This window comes from Diospyros lotus, chromosome 6 (genome assembly GCF_014633365.1).
Source record: "Diospyros lotus cultivar Yz01 chromosome 6, ASM1463336v1, whole genome shotgun sequence".
In the NCBI taxonomy this organism is placed as follows: domain Eukaryota; kingdom Viridiplantae; phylum Streptophyta; class Magnoliopsida; order Ericales; family Ebenaceae; genus Diospyros; species Diospyros lotus.
The window spans coordinates 24,846,808-24,863,842 of NC_068343.1; the positions used below are offsets into that span (position 1 = coordinate 24,846,808).

General features: G+C 35.1%; 1 protein-coding gene across 1 annotated transcript; it reads right to left on the bottom strand.

Annotated features, from left to right (window-relative positions):
- Window positions 1-11,308: 11,308 nt before the first annotated feature.
- LOC127804293 (uncharacterized) lies at window positions 11,309-15,750 on the bottom strand. Its single transcript, XM_052341139.1, has 8 exons — window positions 15,645-15,750; window positions 15,094-15,178; window positions 14,282-14,956; window positions 13,676-13,825; window positions 13,234-13,275; window positions 12,598-13,031; window positions 11,876-12,489; window positions 11,309-11,763 (listed from the first exon to the last, which is right to left on the bottom strand). The coding sequence occupies exons 1-8, from the start codon at window positions 15,702-15,704 to the stop codon at window positions 11,733-11,735; spliced, it is 2,091 nt and encodes a 696-aa protein (XP_052197099.1). The 5' UTR covers window positions 15,705-15,750; the 3' UTR covers window positions 11,309-11,732.
- Between the last annotated feature and the right edge of the window lie 1,285 nt (window positions 15,751-17,035).

The window sequence follows — 17,035 nt, forward strand, 5'->3', positions numbered from 1 at the left end:
CTTGAAGAACTTTTCTCCTCTTGCCTTGTAACTCTTTAGTGGATGAGTAATGAATTTTTGAGAGTCTTGAAATGATTGAAAATTAGCTTAAGAGCTTTGGATATGCAATATGTGCAATAGATTCTCAACAAATGAGTTTGAAGTGTATTTATAAGCATTTTAGCCACTAAAGAAATGATTAATATGAAATTTGAAATTCAAAAAATGTTTAGACTTTTTCAAACAATAAGAAAACATGTCTCACCTTTATTTCAAAACAAATTTACTTTTTGCATAAGAAATTAAAATTTGAAAATTCAAATATAAGTTTTTGAGACATAAATGATTAAAACAAGAAAACATGTCTAAAAGCAATCTTTTTTAATTCAAAATAAATTTACTTTTTGTATGAGTAAGAGAAAACATGTTTAAAACCAATTCTCTTTAATTTAAAATAAATTTATTTTTTGTATGAGAAAGAGAAAACATGTCTAAAAGTAATTCTCCTTTAATTCAAAATAAATATACTTTTTGCATAAGTAATAAAAGCATTTATCAATAAATAAAAATTCAACCATAAACTTTTGAGACATAAATGATCAAAAGTAGGAAACATTTCTAAAGATAGAATCATGCTAAATGTACAACCATTTTGTACATCTTGGGCTACATAAGGGGGTATTATAACCAAAATATCATGTGCCTTACATGTGCCTCACGCACCTCTATGCGCCTCATGAGGGACCTTTTTGTCATTGGTATACCTTTGTGTAGCCCAAGGTGTACACAAAGGTGTACCAATAGCATTTTTCCTAAAGATAATCCACATTTAATTCAAAATAAATTTACTCTTTGTACCCACTTTTAATTCAAAATAAATTTATTTTTTATATGAGAAAGAAATACATTTATATCATAAAAATATTTTTATTAATCATCAAAACTTAATTAATATGAGTAAGTTGGCTCAACATTCTCCCCCTTTTTGATGATATAAAAAAATGATTTATGAGATTATTAATTTGATAAAATATTTTTTTAACTCCCCCTTTCAAAAATACTAATAGCATAAAAGTATTTTGGATATAACTTAATAGATAAAATAATTTTTAAGAGTTTTAAAGACCAAACCTGATTATCAAATCTAATTGTCTTGATTGCACCTGCTTGATATCCTATCTCTCAGATATACTATTTCCTCGTATACACGAAAAAATATCATAATACATTTTTCTTCCCCTATACAAAAAAATATACAATTCACACTCTCATACATACAATCTCTCATCTCATAATATCTTATTCTTCTCCCCTTTTTGTCATAATCAAAAAGACATTGTTAATGAAGAAAATAAAGATATATAAACAATATAGCTCATGAGAGAAATATATCAAGCATAATCCACAATATCGAGCATAATTCAAGATTACACGATATCAAAAAAAGTAATGATAGTATAGTCAAGGGATATAGTAGCATTACAAAATTTACAAAACAGTAATCTAACACCCACGTTGATAGATTTGGATTTCGCCGATGCTCAATGCTGATGATGGTTTCTGAACACGACAGATCCAAGTTCATCTATATCACCTGGGAATGACCATTGGCTGTTGTTAGTTTCGAATGGGTAAGGTTGCAAACTAGCCTTTTGAAAATAAGGAAACGACATATTTTCTTCTTAGATAACTGGGTTTTCAAAATTCCAAATAGGGTTTGGATCATCCACGAGGAAAGATCCATTATCATAATATGGATTTGAATTAGTTTCAGGGTGAAACCAATTTTGAACATTGAGAGGGTTTGTAAATAGTAATTGCTCCAATAAAGCTAGATGAAATTGAAGATCGACGACTTGCTGTTGGAGGGGAAAATGTAAGATACATAGTCAAAAATAGGATCTGAAGCCTAGCTTGAGCTTCATACAAAAGTGTAGTGACAGCCCCATAATGGTCACTAATCGAAAGGTGGTACAGTAGCTTTGAGGCATTACTCGCACCAAAAACCTTATGTATAGGTACAAAATCAGTAGCTCCTTCTTCATGATAGAAGTAAGGGGCAAAGACGCATGATTGAGTACATCTTCTTCTCAAGACTTTGCAGGCACCGCACGAAGAATGAAGTCCTAACATGACCTTTTAGATGTTTTATTTTTTTTAAAATTAAATTTAATTTTACTTTATTTTTTTAATTTTATTTATTTATTTATTTATTTTTGGCTGGTGAGTAAGCCGCGGACGAACGGCTGTGGCAACGAAAGGTTGTGGGCAATGGAAGTCTGTGGGCAACTGGGTAGATTTGGATGGATCATAGTAGATCTGGCTAAATGAATAAGCGGATAGACGGACGGACAGACGAATAGACAGACGGACGAAAGACTGAAACGACGAATGAAAGGCTGACCACCGCTGGTTAGATCTGTGCCACCGACGCTCAGATCTACACCTTGCTCATCCAGATCTGACGTTTGCCATTCAAATCAGCATCTCATTCAACTAGATTTGACACTATTGTTCAGATTGGGTAACCACAAAATAAGCAAACAAATTGCTCTAGGTGAATCAAACCTACCTTGGAAAACTAGATAAGCGTTGATTTAAACTTAACTCGAAGACCAGAAAACTTCATGTTTTTCTTTCCCCATAAAACTGCTCATTTTTCTTTCCCTACGAGAATAGTATGATGAACCCAAGTTACGACAACTCCGAATGAAGGGGGAAGATCATAGAGGGAAAGCAAAAATAAGAACAAGAGGCGTTGAAAATAGAAACGCACTATGGATCCAATCGAGTGATCCACTGAGCCCAAAGAGGGAGATCGAAGATGGAATGATGCGAGAAAAAAAGAGATGATGATGACGGCGGTGACCGATGAAGACAACGCCGGCAACGAGAGAGGGAACGGAAGAGTGAGAGAGAAAGGGGTATTCGGGTGAGAGGAGGAAGAGAGAGAGAGATATCAGAGAGGGGGTGAGGATGACGACTTCTTCTCCTCTTTTATTTATTTATTTTATTATCATTATTATTATTTTATTATTTTTTTAAATAAAATTTGCACAAATTTCCCTATTTCAATATTCTAAGCTATCAAAAGAGATTTATTATTCCTAATTCCCTTCTAATTTATTCTTGAAAATTCATTGTGTTCCAAATATAGAAAAATCTTTTGGTTTTGGGAACTAATTTTTAATTTTCATTTTTCTTGCACAACATTGATCCAAAATTCATCTTCTAAGGTTTGATCCATGCAAGTTGGTTCAATCATTAGATATGAAGGCCACATTGAAAAACATATAGTCCTTACACCTTGATTTGGTTCTTCAATTATTTTGATCCATAGGATGATTACAAATTTATATTCTTAGGAAGCTCATTTAAATCTCCTTAAATAGATCTATTATTTCCTCGTCTTCATTATGTCTCTTTGGCTTAAAGAATTTATTAAATTTAATTTAAATAGATTCTTCTAAGGATTTTGTCCTAAAATTATATCTTTTATAAACCTTACTAGTATTTGAATATCTAAGGAAGATTCATTGGTCACTTTTAGCCTCAAATTTTCCTATATTGTCCTTTGTATTCAAAATAAAGCATTTACATCCAAAGACTCTAAAATAGGATACGATAGGCTTCTAATGCATCTCAAATGGTGTTTTCTTTATGCCTTGCCTTAAAATAAATCTATTTAAAGTGTAACAAATGATATTAACCACTTCGGCTCAAAAATAGATAGGCAATCTATTCTTCAAAAACATAGTTCTAATCATTTCTTGAAGAGACAATTTTATCATTTAGCTCTCTTTGAACCTTTTTAGCTTTCTTCACAAAGTTTTGAAAAACTTCATCCTTTGAAGTCAAAAGCATAACTCAAGCATCATAAAAAATTTCTTCACTAATTTTCATTTTAAGAAGCCCGACAACTAGATCAAAATTTTCTTAATTATGTTTGGATTTACATGACCTAATATGTCTTTTATGCCATAAAAATAATATCATTATTCTTTACTATTAGACATTATGTCTAGAAGGTGACAAACCTTTCTTCTTTGGAAATGAGATCTATATATCTCTTCCACTAGTCATGTGCTGTGAACATCCACTATCCATATATCATTTTGTTTCACATTGTGGTTCTCATGCACGTCTACATATTTGATGAGATCACGTTTTTGGTTCGGGTACCCATCTATAAATGGGTCCCTTAAATCTTTCTTCATTAGGATTAAATGGTTTAATTATTCTTGGTGTATGTGGATGAGGAGCAACATTTAACATTTTATGATCTAACTCATTCATTGTTTGTATTACCCCTTTGGATATCCACATTTGTACTATTTGTTTCTCTTAGCTTGGGGTCTCCATCTAGGTTGTTTCCATTCTCCCTTAGGTGTTTTGTACCTCGGTTTGGCTTTTGAATTTTTCATTGAAATTAATGTGGCTAAACTTTTCTCTATGACTTTATTTTCTACTAATAATTTATTATTTTGAGTTTTTAATATTTTATTTTCTTCTTCAAGATTAATTAATTGATTTTCATTTTCTTTCCTGAGTTCTTTTGATTTTTCTTTTAAGTTCTTTATTTCACTCTTTAATTTTTCATTTTCTTCTTTATGATTTTTCTTGATTGTTTTTACTTCTTTCTTAATAAATATATATTTTATATATACTTCTTCATATGTTTTTTGCAATTCTTCTAACTCTAAGTTATCTTCATCTTCTTCTATAGCCATAAAGCATATATGTGCATTTTTCTTATTGGATTGGAATAACTCACTAGAATCATCCATATCCCATGCGGGAATGGCATCTCTCTTTGATTTCTTGGCTCTTTTTTTTCACTTCTTCTTTTTCTTTTTCTCCTCACCTTTGAATAATAATGTTTTCTTTTCATTATACTCTTTAGCATCTTCATTCATTTTTCTTAGCAGTCTAAAAATATTTGAGGTTTTTTCGAACAATCCATTCAAATTATTAATTTTCTCACTAAGCCATAACTTACATCTTTGATATTGAGACATAAGAAAACTCATTTTAGAATTATTAGTTCCTTCATGAATTATTTCTAATTCTTTCCATAATTCATGAGATGTGGAGCATGAAGACAATTTTCCACACTCACTAGGCATTAAAGAACTAAAAATTAAATACCTTTCTCTATGGTCCATTTCTATTTTTCTTAGATCTTCTTTTGACCATTCTTCCTCATATTGAGAGGATAAATCAAATCTATCCCTAACAAGTCTCCATAAAAGATAACTTATGGAAATGATATAGGATTTCATCTTAATCTTCCAAAAGGCATAATCCTTTCTAATGATCATTGGAGGACTAGAGGGGATTGAGACATCACCTAGGGATTCGCTAAAATAAGAGACCATTATAAGATCTTATCCTAAGATTTGAGATTGATAATCACAAATATTTTAGGACCCGCTCTGATACCAATTGTTGGTCCCTTCAGGTATGGCTACTCAAGAGGGGGGTGAATTGAGTGATTAATTTTTTTTTCAATTTTAATAAAAATTTTTGATTAATGATTTTATTGAAAAATATATATTTGATAAATATAATAAATTATATTTGAGATTAATAATAAATGTAAGCTACAAGATATGACAAAAATAAATACAATGAGGTACAACATAATTTATAGTGGTTCGGTATTTCCACATACACCTAATCCACTCTCCCAAGATCTAACCACCCTTGGGGTTCTACTAAATCAAAATCACCAAGGTTTCTACACTAGCTCAGATTGGAAACTAAATACACACATAGATTACAATGGGTTCTAATCAACCACTACACTAAGGTTTTCTCCCTAGCTCACATTGGAAACTAGATTTACCTAGATTTTAACAGATTTAGGAAACCTATACAATTCTTAATAATAATTTAAATGTTACAAATAATTTGTCCACACTTTGACACAAATAAGCAATTAAGAACAAATTATACAAGGCAATAATATTTAAATAAATAAATAAATTTGTAACCTCAAATGGAGAAGTTCGGATTTGTCGTAGAAGACTCGAAGAACTTTTCTCCTCTTGCCTTGTGGCTCTTCGGTGGATGAACAATGAATCTTTAAGAGCCTTGAAATGATTGGAAATTAGCTTGAGAGCTTTTGAGAGCTTTGGATGTGCAATATGTGCAATGGATTCTCAACAAATGAGTTTGGGGGGTATTTATAAGCATTTTAGCCACTAAAGAAATGATTAATATGAAATTTGAAATTCAAAAAATGTTTAAACTTTATCAAACAATAAGAAAACATGTCTCACCTTTAATTCAAAATAAATTTATTTTTTGCATGAGTAAGAGAAAACATGTGTAAAACCAATTCTCTTTAATTTAAAATAAATTTACTTTTTGTATGAGAAAGAGAAAACATGTTTAAAAGTAATTCTCCTTTAATTCAAAATAAATATACTTTTTGCATAAGTAATAAAAGTATTTATCAATAAATAAAAATTCAAACATAAACTTTTGAGACATAAATAATCAAAAGTAGGAAACATTTCTAAAGATAATCTACCTTTAATTCAAAAAAAATTTACTCTTTGCACCCACTTTTAATTCAAAATAAATTTATTTTTTATATGAGAAAGAAATACATTTATATCATAAAAATATTTTTGTTAATTATCAAAACTTAATTAATATGAGCAAGTTGGCTCAACAAAAATTATCTCTAAGAAAGATAATTTCTATATTAGAATTTCAGTTGATTTTTATCTACTAAACCTTATCAGTTAAGGTTTTCTTCCTTATAAATAAAGGTAGGCACAAGATTTGGGACAAATAGAAAATTACTAAGCATCATATATTGTAAGTATTATTAAAAAAGAATGTGCCCCCAGGGGCTATCCTGAGTGGTTGCGGGCAGACTTGTTTGGAGCTTGCTCCCTCACGTTTAATTGCTGCTCCGGGTTCGAATCTCGTGGCCATCGGGCCTTGATTTACCTCATTCACCGTACTTTGGGGCCAGTTGGTGAGGGCGCTCGTGATGGGGCGTTATCCAAAAGAAAAAACAAAGAGGGGTATTTGAGTTGTGACTGGAGTATGCTTTGTGTCCTATGATTGTGCACCTAATTTGAAAGTTTGAGAAGGTTCATAGTATGACAAGTTTAAAAAAATTTGAAATTTTCACGATTACTCAAGTATTTATCTTGTGATATTTACTATGTTTACATAGAATAAATAACACTATGAATAGGATTAGGGGTGTTCATGGTGTGGTTTGGGCAGTTTAGGCTATTTTCAATACGCCAAACCACACATGCGGTTTGGCATCAAACCAAACCGATAGTTTGGTTTGGTCAGCGAAAACCGCACCAGACCGCACCGTAATTTGTGGTGCGGTCTGGTGCGGTTTTCGCTGTCTGATGCACTATTGATCAAAAGCAAAGCAACACACATATATATACCAGTTTCTACGATTTGAGAAATAGGAAACCCTAATTACAAGAAACCCTAATATGCCAGCAACCAAACCCATAGAATAGTCCTATAAGCCTGAAACTCAAAACCAAATAGAGTAGTAAAGGAGAGAACTTACAGTGGTAGTGAGCGAGAGCGAGAGAGAGGCAGGGGTAGCCCGCACAATAGTGACCGCCGGCCACTGAGCTATCCGAACCAAAGCTAGGAGCGAGAAAGAGGAAGAGGGAAAGTTGTAACGACCAGACCACAAGTAGAGAGCGAGAGTGAGAGCAAGATGCAACGAGTCAATGACCATCGGCTACAGCGCTATGGATGGCGACAATGGGTGTAATACCCGAGAATGATTTGAGGTCATAAATAATATTTGATTAAGGGCATATATGGACTTTGTGGAAAATAAGACTATAGGGTACACTAACGCAACTTTGGACGATCGAATTAGTCAGATGGAGTACCCTGGACCCTAGATAGCTAAGGAAAATGGTATAGTATTGACAAGTAATACGAGTTATGATTTTAGGCATCAAAAGAAGTTGGATCGGGAACGGTTCCCGGTACAACTAAAAAAAGACAATTGTGATTTAGGCTGAAATACCTAATTATCGTACGGGGCATCCGAGAAGTCAATGGAACCCCGAGGAAGTTCATATTTGGCATATAGAGTAACCCTTCAGTAGTTTTTGGAAGAAACAAAAGGGTTTGTAGCTAAAACAAAGATTCGGGCCTAAGTGCAGTTTTTTCAAAATTGACGGAGAGAGATCGAAACGATATTTTTTCGGAATTTTAAAGAGAATGTTTTAAGATATTTCAAAGGGTTATAAAGGTCTTTAAAGAGAAGTTCAGTTTTTGAGCCAGGGGCAAAATCGTAATTTTTGAGGTTGGGGTAAAAGTGTAATTTACCTAAAAATTAGGGGCATTAGCGCAATTAGTCCATTTTTCAGGGACTAAAATGCAATTAAAAATTAGCCCGGGGACCATGTTGAAAAGGGTCCAAGTGCAATTATCCAAAAGTTCGGGCCAAAGTGTAATTCTTGAAATCTTTTTACTAGGGGCATTTGGGAGATTCAAGAAAAAGCTTCATAAATGACTTTAGAGATAAGGATGAAATCTCATGATGACGTTAGAGATAAGATGAAGGATCATGATGACTTTAAGGATAAGATTTGTATAAGATTTGATTGGATAAGAAAAGATTTGATTTGGATAACAATGATTGCAGAAGATCTGACAAGATTTTGGAATGATTATATAAAAGATATTAGAAGATTTGGAATGATTATAGAAAATTTACAATGATTGCAGAGAATCTTAGAAGATTTTGGAATGATTACAAAAGATATTAGAAGATTTAGAATGATTATAGAAGATTTACAATGATTGCAGAGAATCTTAGAAGATTTTGGAATGATTGCAAAAGATATCAAAAGATTTGGAATGATTATAGAAAATCTTAGAAGATTTGGAATGATTGGAAAAGATTTTGAAAGATTTGAAATGATTGCAGAATATATATTTCTTGGTGGCTAAGTTTCCTAAACATATAAATAGGGGCTCAAGGCTAAGGATTCTCTCATTCGAAGTTGTGATACATTTGTGTTAGACGAGAGTGCTTTGGTTTTAGTGGATAGAGGGTTTTTAAAGCATACGCGAGGCATCACACGCGTAGAGTACTTAGGCAGCGCGTGAGGACTTGTAAGGAGGTGGTTTGGTTAAAAGACTTGAGGAGTTGCACGAAAATTGAGGTTGGGCACAAGATTCGAGGTGTTCTGAGTTTCGTTCAAGGTGAGTGGTTCTCCTCCAAAACTTGATTTATTGTGAGTGTTCTACTGAAAAACTTGGTTTTAAGTTGTGAGTGGTTCTCCTCCAAAACTTGATTTATTGTGAGTGTTCTACTGAAAAACTTGGTTTTAAGTTGTGAGTGGTTCTCCTCCAAAACTTGATTTATTGTGAGTGTTCTACCGAAAAACTTGGTTTTAAGTTGTGAGTGTTTGCCCCCCAAAACTTGATTTATTGTGCTTGTTCTATCTGAACATATGGTGATTTCATGCAAAATGGTTCTGTGCATTAAAATGGTAACCGGTGACGGTTGGATTTATGAGGGAGGTTTGTCCCTAAACGTTTTGAACTGTGTATTGCATTTTATAAATGTTGTTTATACGATGCATTGAATTTTGAATTGTGGCATTGTCTTGAGTTTTATGTGTACGTATGGAATGTCAGCCTCGGATGTTGTCTGGATAGTGTAGCCATAATTCTCCAAGGGCGTGACGGAATAATAGGGGTATCTGATGCTGGTGTGCATGTCAGGATAGTCGCCTTGGTTTCCGTGCCAGACCGTTTGGTCAAGGAAGTTGCACTAGGACGACTAGGTGGTCCATACTGTGTTGTTCATGTGGGATGTCAGCCTAGGATGTTGTCTGGATAGTGTAGTCGTAATTCTCCAACGGCGTGACGGAATAATAGGGGTATCTGATGCTATGTGCGCATGTCAGGATAGTCGCCTTGATTTTCGTGCCAGGCCGTTTGGCCAGGGAAGTTGCACTAGGATGACTAGGTGGTCCATGTGAAATTTTGGAGTTGGGATTGTATGGTGGTTCCTGGATGCTTAAGGTGGGAACGTATTCTGGTGAGATGCGTTGGCAGCCCCATTTAAGCTAGAATTACGTCGCGTCGTCGTGTCGTCGAGTCGGTGTGGTGGCATAGCTTTTAGAGAGATTGTTCTTTCCCCATGGTAGGGTTAAGCGCGTGGGAATTCTCTTGAGTTAGGGCTTACCGGGTGTATTGGTTTATTTCATGTCTTGTATTATTCATGAAAAATGTGTTTTGAACTCTCACTTAGATGATTCATCATCTAATTTGGACTTTGTCCCTGGAATATTCAAACGTTCCAGGTGAAGGCAGCGGTGCAAAAGGGAAAGGAATCGTCGAGGAGTGACGGCGATTAGCGGATAGTTTACATTATGTCTTTTCAGTTATGTTATTTACTTTTGAAAATGTCATGTAAACGTTGGTGCAACTTTATATATAAATAAAGTGGCTTCGGTTATGACCTGTTGAGGTTTCGATCTAGCTTCCGCATTTGTGTTGGTGAACCTGTCTTGGTTTATTAATGGTTCATAGTTAATATACTGAGAAGGTGTAACGGGATCTTCGGGGAATGGTTTTTGTGTTGGGCTTTGTTTGAAAATTTTTTTTTTCCCCAGAATCTTACGTTACGTTAACGCTCCCGGGAATTGGGGTGTTACAGTGGGGGCGGTGGAGCATGCGGCGGTGGGAGGCAGTTACAGTGATCGAAGAGGCTGTGGGAGGCTGGGAGTAGAGAGCGAGAGAGAGAGAAATAAGAAATAAGGGTGTCATTTGTGGGTAGAGAGAGTGCGAGAGAGAATGGCGGGACGGAGACGGAGACGGAAAGGCTGTGGGAGCAAAGAATGTGAGAGAGAGACAGAGGGGCGTCCTTGTGCTGTAGGGCAGAGAGAGAGAGAGAGGGGTGGGGTTACGTGAGAGTCTCTGAGTGGGGTGGGGTTGTGTGAGAGCCTATGAGTTTGAAAATTTGTGTATGATAATTCAAAAACAAAATGAGTGTTAATGGCATTGGCAACCACGCGCGCAGTAAGCTTTAATGCAAAGAACGGTGCATTATTAATTTAATAATAATTAATATAATTATAATTTTTATTAAATCTCAAGTGTCGGGCAGTTTGGTTTCAAATCGAACTACCAGGGGCCCAAACCGCTTAAACCGCGATTTGGGCATACTACAAACCGTTTTAGATCGTTTTGACAAAATAACTGACTAGTTCGATTTGGTCTGGTCCGGTTCGAGCGATTTTCGCTATGTGCCTGTTTTTTTGCACACCCGTAAATAGGATGTTCAGTTGTAATAGCAATGAAGAAACAACATCAAAGAGGTCACCAGACATCCACCCAAATAATTAGAACCATAAGCACCACCAGGAATAATCTAAAGCCCAGGCCGACAAAGATACTACACTAGATCCACAATTAACAACCAAAATCCATACGAGAATTAAACCCAACACAATCTGATTAGCACTGCCAACGAAGACTATTAACAATAGCCAATTACGCTTAATGGATCTGAATGTCCGCAGTAATGGAGAGCAGCTATATGGAAAGGAACGGTCCAAAGCTTTTGATTCATTAAAAGCGGCAAGTTAACGAAGAGGTAGCGCTTGACCGAGTGAACCTAATCCCCAATTGAGGAATATCAGAAAGAGAACAGCATAAACAAAGCTGATATAGAACGAAACCCGCTTAATCTTTCGCGACTTCATAACACCTCAATATAATCACCAAATAAGCAGTTTCCTAGTGCTTGACCTGAAAGCAATAGTGGATGAGCATATATATGCATGGAATGACAAAATATGGAAGAAGAAGAAGAAGAAGAAGAAGCGCGATAGTGAAAAATCAAAAAATATAAAGAATATACATCTGCTTCCACTTCATCGCTAGACTTGGGTGGTGAAAGATGCCAGGAAAGGTCAACTTCACAATGTGAATGAAGATCCGGATCTGGAGTACAGCATAAATGGTGACAGGAATGCCAGCACACATCAGCATGGGCAAGGTGATCCACACAAAGCGCTCACGCACCGTCAACACAACGGCAGCACTGAAAGCTACCATCATTGTTGCTATGGATAGGAAGAGAGTGAAAAGGCCGGCTATCAAGGTCATGGGCAAGCGGATGAGGAAATCCTCTTCTCGAAAAAGTGAAGTATGAATTCCCAAGAATACCAAAGCTGAAGTGCAGGAAAAGAACATTGAGAATGCATCTGACAATATGAAAATGGTGAAGTATTTTGACTCCAAGAATATGGGAATGCCGGTGTCGGATTGATTGCCACCCGGAACAGAAAATGCTGTCGCAAACATTATGGTGACAATTAACGTCGCCACCACCGAGCAAGACGTTGCCATATCCTTCATCCATTTCTCCCCACTCTCCTTGAGCTCCTTGTGTTCTTCCGTGAATAATTGTGTTGGAGTTTTGTCGTCCCTGTTCACTACTCCTTCACACATGGGCGCAATCTTCTTCACCTCCTACAAATCAACGCAAATAACCCTAAAATTAAATAAAATATTGTTAAATAGCTCCCCAATTCTTCGATCTTTATCTACTCAAGGGAAAAAAATGAGGGATCAATGGACCTCAAACCATTGTAACTCTCCTTGCATTTGAAGGGATGGACCCGCAAAGTGGCTAAGCCGAGGGGCCGGCGATAACATTGCGGCGTAATGAAGGATGGTGTTACCCTTGCGGTCAGGCCGTATGGTTCCTAACAGGCAGTGGGTTTCAGTATTTTTGCGCAAGTAGCTGTAGATCTTGTCTTGGCCTTCGAAAACCACATGGGCAAAGGTGGCCATGCCGTGGATCTCAAACCACAGCATATCAGGGCATTCTCTGGCAACCACCTCAATGAATCCCACATTCCCCATTGAAACAGCCGTTAAGATTGGGTCGCTTAGCACCGCCGGCATGGTCGTCGGTGGCAGTTTCAGGATTGATAGTTGTCTGCATATGTCGGTCAGCAATTGGCGAGCATCGATGCGTCGTTTGTAGTTTTTGTCGTACCACGAAAAAACTGTCAATGCAAAGAACATAAGAATGGCCTTCTGATGTTAGTGTTTTCTAAAACTGGTTGTCTTACAACAACATTGCCAACTAGCTAGTGGTTAAAGCTAGGAACAATTTTGATGAAAAACTACAATAAAGTAAGGAGCTGTCCTACAGTTTGTCGGACAATAATCGTAAGAGTACAGAAAATTTATGATTAACTCAATTACCGTGTTTTACAAGTGTGTGGCCTGAAGCCCATGCCGGAATATCTGCACAAATTAAAGGGCAAGCCCAATAAATAACCAAATAAAATGTTTTGACGTAACCAACATAAATAGTACTACTATTTTAATTGTATCATTGTCAACACCTAAAACAACATTGACCTAATTTAATAGGGTAACTTCACATTCATCTGATTTTATTAATTACAACTTGCAACTCCCATATTCTGAAAATTATATGGATCGTCTTTCAATCAAATAATTTCCAAAAGGCGAGAAGTATGTTTCTGTATTTCATTATATCAAACTTCAGAATGCTAAGTGTATAATTTACCCCTAATAACATATTCAAACAGCTAATTCATCCTTATACAATGACGAACAAAAAACAAACATGAGGGAAAAAAGTGTTACTAGGTAATAGGACAAATATTGGATAACTCACGTGAGTGGATCCAAGTTACCAATGCGTATTGAAATCCAGTTGGTTCTGCTAAATCTCTTAGGGCTAGTGTCTTCAGTGCTGCACCTTTCTCCTCCTTCATTCCTTTAATGCATTGTCTTGGATCCTGCTTGAAAATAGCTGAAGCAATATCTACATATCATATCAAATAGGCAAATAGTTAGTAGGTTCATATTCATTACTTACATAAAAAATTTCTTCAACATTAAAATTGTCTTTAGAGACAGATAATTAGGGTGGTAATATTTATTTGTATTTTTTAAAATATAATTATTAGATGAAAAAAATAATAAATGACTCTAGGTGAAATACTATATATCTCTAAATCATTTAATATATAAGTGCCTCTATTTTTTTTTTTTTTACAGCAAACTTATGGGTCGATATGTACTTTTTGTAACATAAACAATCACTGAGGTACAATTAAAAATGCGAGCAACCGTGTCAATTAATTATTCACCACCGTTGCTCTCGTCCCTAACTGTGCCTTTAACAGGCAGTTTATTATGTCACAAAAAGTACATGCATCCTTTCAAAGAACCTACAGTAGCCCCCAAAGAGATGAAATATTGGGACTTTGCAACATACCATAGATTTCAGTGGTGATGCATGCTTTGAAAAGCCTAAACCCATTATGCCAACTTGAATACAGAGTTAGAGCTTGAGCATCAGCATGCCCGCTTGAATCTTGATTCAGATCTTCACTGACAAGCTTGAAGTTGTAGCTCTTCTCAGAACCATAGAGTTCAGTATTGATAGACACATTAAGAACCTTGAGACTATCCCCATAAGGTTCACCCTCATCCTCATAAGTTTCGGCCTCTTTTGCTCGCTCGCTTGTATTCATCAAATGTTTCTCTGATCGACTGTAAAGATAATGAACCATTTCATTGTGGCCAAAGTGAGCAGCCTGAACGACAGGCAAGTCGCCACTGAGATTCTTGATACCCACCAACTCATCGCACTTTGACACCAACTTCTTGGCGATGTCGATTTCGCCCTTGGCAGCAGCAAGAGTAAGAGTCGTTTCACCATAGTTGTTTTTCACTTTTAGGGACTTTGGATCGTTTATTCGCTGTAATAGCTCGTCAACTATCTCAGGTTGTCCAGCGAGCACTGCAACTTGGATGACATTTGCCTCTAATTGCGTAAATCGGGTGGTTAGCAATGAACTATCGGCCTCAAGGAATTTCTTAACGTCAGGCAAGCTCCCAAGCTGCACTGCCTCGTAAAAGCTTTGATGGAAGGTCAAATGATTAGTTTCTGCAATGATTTCAGTTATTTGCTTATTTTTCACCCACTAAAAAATTTACAGTGATTTAGAAAAAGAAACAAAAAAAGAAGTTATATAGTGAGAGCATTGTCTGAAACAGGCTTCTTTTGTATAATTTGTTACTTACCTTTTGGTTTTTGCAGACGTATATCCAAGCTTGGGTGCTCTTCCTCAACCACTATCGATTGATCATCTGAAGAATCCATGTGCTTCTGCAATATTATTTATGTAACGTATTCACTATTTAATTAATATTTTTTGTAGACTCGAAGAACATCACTACATGCCGTACTTTCAGATATTACTTAGCATATATAGATAAAGGATGAAACTGAACAATAACACCGTTTTTTTAAAAAAAAAAAATCTTTTTCTGTCTTGCTAGAATGCTGGACACCTACTGAGATATTTTAAGCTTAAAAAAAGAGCCTCCAAAATCTTTGAAACTTAAACGATCGGAGTGCTGAGAGACTATAGTGAACTAGCTCTCTTGCAACCAAGATTCAAAATCTAGCTTTCTTGGGATGAGTACCTACTCAAATATATATATGATTACTTGATGTGCATAGTTTATGAATTATTGAATATCCGACGAATTTACCTAAGTGCCCGCCTAACAAATAGCAGTTACGGGTTCACATCAATAACAAAAATATAAATAAATAATCAGGATGTTACCATGTATGCTACAGAAACTTGTAGGCTGTGTGGCAGTTGCCTCTTGTGTAACTCTTCCATGCTGAACTCGAAATTTTAAATATATAGAGTGCTTCAAAAGGAAAAAAGATGGAAATAGATTTCTATATATATTCCCATCTGCGGGAACAAGTAAAGAATGAATAACTTTATTTTGGCAGTGTTGAAGAAGAATTGTCTATCAGTTAAGGAAGCACAATCATTTTTCTTCTATTTTTTCGTTCTTAACAGGTTAATAGAGAGAGTTAAAGAGTAGATATAAGCTCATCACATTTATAATTTTATATAAAGAAAACAAATGCAGATCTTAATATTTTTTTTCCTGAGAAACATCTTAATAATTCTGTACACTTAAAATAAAAACACATTCTAGAGTGCTTTACAATTATCAAAAATATTAGCACCATATTAATTATTTCATAATATTATTAATTTATATAAAGATTATTAAAAAAATATTATTTTTCCTTCTATACCGTCCGCTTCTGCTTTTGCTTTTTGCTTTCCTTCCTTACTGAAAAGCAGGCTCGCTTCTTAGTTTCGTTAGCCTTGTTTAGAACGTACAAAAAGAAGGTATCACATTGCAGGTTCATCAAGTAATAATATATTCACATGTTCATCACGTGATTTCCTTAGCTTCATTTCTTATCATCAATATATATTGAAAGTTGATGGTTAAGGAGTTGTTTGAATTTTCATTTGCATCTAAAATTTGGATAAATTGTATTCAGATCCTTTTCAGTTTAGATTGTTTGCATTAAGACCCCGTGTGGTTCAAAAATAACTTTGAAGGTCCTTATGGTCTCCATTTTATGTTGGGGCCCCCATTTCATTAGGTTTTTTTTTATATAAAGGTATTAATTAAACTTAATTTATTTTAATTTCTCAAATTACTACAAAAAAATCAACATTTAGCGATAATTTTTTTTGCATTTAGCGGTTATTTTCAACCGCCGCTAAGTAATTTAGCGATGATTTTCAAAATCGCCGCTAAGTCAGCCGCAGCAGAGCGTTTAGCGGTGATTTTCAGCAATCGCTAGAATAATCGCCGCTAATTATATTTTTTGCGGCGGTTTTAAAAACCACCGAGAAATAAGTGATTTAGCAGCGGTTTCTATAATATTTAGTGGCGGTTTTGAAACCGCCGCAAAAAATTTAAGAAAAATTAAATTTTTAATTTTATGGACGATTTCAAGTGCGCGCGCGCACACGTGAATCGCCTGATCTGCGAAGCACCCCTTGACATATATGCACATATATATATTATATACTAATCTAACAACTAATTTTCATAATTATATTTTATATTTTTTAAAAGAATAATAGAATAAATTAAAAATAAATTAATTGATTATATATTTTTTAAAAATGAT